Genomic DNA, 3,318 nt, shown 5'->3' with positions numbered 1-3,318 from the left:
TTTTGTCTCTTTATGTAAATTTTTTTTGTAAAAAAAAAACAGTCGTGGTAAAACGTGAAAACACTTGAAACGTGAAAGAACTTGTAAAATAATTAATCAATTGAAAAAAGAAAAAAATTACTATTAAAACATTTATTAACGTTTTTAAACATAAATCTTGCTCAAGCGACCATTAATCATTTACTAAACATTTGCAAAACATTCTTGTGCCCATTGAGTAAAAACATTTTATATCTATAAGTTAAGTAAATAACTTATGTTATCCAAAAAAAAAAGTCCTTAACAAAAAGAAACTTAGGTGTAACACTAAGACTTTTAAAGTTTATTTATTTTGTATTCATTTATAATGTGAACATAAAAATACTAAATAAACTATTTGTTACTCTATTCGATCTGGAGCTCTTTTCAAATGGTCACCTATTAACTTATCAACCAAAATAGATTTTGTTGAATGTGACACTAATGTTTCTAAAATATAAAATAAATTTATGCATTTTAAAGCACATACAAAAGCGGTTACATAAACACACACTTCCACAAGAAAAAAATTTTATATCAATATTTAAAAATTACCAATAATTGCTTTATACAATAATGTTTTTCTAAATGATCTTTTGCCATGTCTCCCTGCTTTGTTAAATAGCGATTGAACACTTTTAGACATAGTTTCATCTAAAACTTTGTTAACTGAGGCTGAAATTGAACTACTGCCTATTTGTTTAAGTTGACGTACCTACAAAAGTTATAGAATATCATTATCAATATCACTACTATTTTTTTAATTGACAAAAAAAATTATAAAATTAACAATACCAATTAGATTTATTTAGAAAAGCACCATATATTATTATATACAAAAACCATACCAACAAATGAAACTTTTCTTTATCATTTAAAAATGTTTCTCTTTCATCAAACTCTCTTATATCATTTGATTTACAAATATAAAGTAAGGTTTCTTCAGGCTCAGTTCTTGTTCCCAGCCTTTCGATTGAACATAAAGATTTTTTAATTTCGGATTTTAAACTTGCTAACTCCATAAATATTGCATGTTGAAAACCTAATATAAATAAGTTAGAACTAATTTAATAAATATTTTATATATACTCAATAGAATCATAGTTTCAATACAAGGTCCAATAAATATTAACATACGCCTTTCATCCATTGCTTTAAAGCTAGCTGGTGGTTCATCATAAAAAAAAGTACCACCAATGCCTCTTGGAATGGTTTTTTGAACTGGTTCCAAAAACAAATCATTTTGACAAACAGAGGACAAACTAGATTGACTTTTATTGATTTGATATGATTTTGAATTCAAAACGTTCTCTTCTTGATATTTCTGAGTAGATACTATCTTAGGATGTTTGCTAGGAGATTTACAAAATGATATTGAAGAAAATAATGGCGATTCAGCAACCTTTTTAACTGTAATGTCAGGACTACTTTCTCTAACCCAAAGACGATTGCAATATGTTTCACTATTACATTCTAAAACTGATATAAAAAAAAAACATAAGACTGTATTATTTTAATAAGGTACTTGCAATAAAGTACTTATATAAAGAAAACTGACAAAACTAATTTTAAAAAAACATTTTAAAGTAAAATATATATATATATATATATATATATATATATATATATATTTTACAACAAATGTGCTAAAATGTTTTTCGGATACAACAAATATGATAGTATATCTTACATGCTTTTAGAGTTCAGATTACCATCTTTTCATACAATTATCTTAAACTATAGACATGCTTTTCGTAAACAGTTGATGGCTTGTACCTTGGTGAATCACTCTATAAATTCAGTTAATCAAAGTTTAAAATAATACTTTTCTTTTTTTAAAAAAAAAAAAAAAAAAAAAAAAAAAAAAAAAAAAAACTATGGACCTGGCTCCTAATTTGTACATGCTTGTTGTCTGAAATATATTTTATTTATTTATTTATTATTTATTTATATATATATATATATATATATATATCTGTGTATGTGTGTGCGTGTGTATGTGTGCGTGTATGTGGGCCACAAAAGATATAAGAAAATACTTATATGGCTATAATAAAGAGTAAAAAAAGTAAAAGCAATTATAACAATAATAACAATAATAATAATAATAATAATAACAATAATAATAACAATAATAATAACAATAATAATAATAATATATATGTATATATATATATATATATATATATATATATATATATATATATATATATATATATATATATATATATATATATAAAATATATACATATATATAAATTCCTTTAATTAATTAACACAACTCTAGTGTATTGAACATTAAAAATATTTATAGATAAATATAAAGTTTAGCTTAGCATATGTTGTGCAACAGTTTACTAATAACAAAGCCATCTTTTATTGGTAAACAATCACATTTGTTAACCAAAGAATCTTTATGTTTAACTCTGACAACATGTCGAACATTACTTCTTAAGAAATATACATCTATATCCTTTGAGTTTAAAAAGTGTGTAAAATAATTATCCAAACAATCTTTTCTATAATAGAAGCATGAGTATTAATCATTTCCTAAATTAACTTTTATGAAAACCACACCATGTTTGGTTAAGAAGCAACCGTCTCTTAAATTGGTGTTAATTTTGGTTTTTTTTTGCTCAAACCTATTAAAAAAATTGATTTCATCAAGCCTTTTACATATTTGTGATATAGGATTATGTTTAGATCGAACTGATCTTTTAATCTGCTGCAAGAAATTTTCAAATGGAAAAGCAGATAAACTGTCAAGCGGAGCATTGTAAAACGCAACATCATCACATATATGCAGAAGACTATGTATGTTATAAACACAAAATAGTTGACCAAATGTTTCGGTTGAGTTTATAACAAAGTATTTAATCAACCGACGAGCAATCTCTAAATTTGATCTTCGAAACTCAACATTACTATCACATAAAATCCGTATTGATATTAATAAATTTAAGAAATGTTTATATGTACGCAAATCAATAATGTCTTTTAAAACTATCATGCCGTAATATACTAAAAAAGAACGTAATTCTGTTGCTTTCCATCTATCTAAATCAGAGAGAGACCTAGGCTGTCTGGCAAAATCACTGGGCAATTTTCCATTTAGCTGCAATAAACTGTTTGAAATTTGGTCTAACATGTTTAAAGAAATTTTTCCATGATTAGTTCCTTTAATCCCACCTTTAAAAAATATAGATTTCTCCGAGTAGCTCCTAAACAAACAAGGTGCATATAGTCCAAAGTAAACATGTTTATAAAATCAAGGGAATTTATCTCACTGAATATATACTT

At 24.8% G+C, this 3,318-nt stretch overlaps 2 protein-coding genes across 4 annotated transcripts in view; both read right to left on the bottom strand.

Annotated features, from left to right (window-relative positions):
* Positions 1–303: 303 nt before the first annotated feature.
* Positions 304–2,041, bottom strand: LOC136091245 (uncharacterized). Its single transcript, XM_065818523.1, has 6 exons — positions 1,902–2,041; positions 1,709–1,808; positions 1,156–1,497; positions 867–1,060; positions 574–733; positions 304–468 (listed from the first exon to the last, which is right to left on the bottom strand). The coding sequence occupies exons 3-6, from the start codon at positions 1,166–1,168 to the stop codon at positions 380–382; spliced, it is 456 nt and encodes a 151-aa protein (XP_065674595.1). The 5' UTR covers positions 1,169–1,497; positions 1,709–1,808; positions 1,902–2,041; the 3' UTR covers positions 304–379.
* Positions 2,042–2,286: 245 nt separating this feature from the next.
* Positions 2,287–3,318, bottom strand: part of LOC136090675 (uncharacterized) — a 2,910-nt gene continuing 1,878 nt past the window's right edge. For all 3 annotated transcript variants that reach the window (XM_065817516.1, XM_065817515.1, XM_065817517.1), the window contains one exon: positions 2,287–3,318. This exon is cut by the window's right edge. In XM_065817516.1, coding sequence (XP_065673588.1) covers positions 3,169–3,318 — 150 coding nt within the window. In that variant the 3' untranslated portion in view covers positions 2,287–3,168.

The sequence above is a fragment of the Hydra vulgaris genome, chromosome 14 (genome assembly GCF_038396675.1).
Source record: "Hydra vulgaris chromosome 14, alternate assembly HydraT2T_AEP".
Classification (NCBI taxonomy): domain Eukaryota; kingdom Metazoa; phylum Cnidaria; class Hydrozoa; order Anthoathecata; family Hydridae; genus Hydra; species Hydra vulgaris.
The sequence above is the reverse complement of the archived record's forward strand: the minus strand, read 5'-3'. Positions and strand labels throughout refer to the sequence as shown.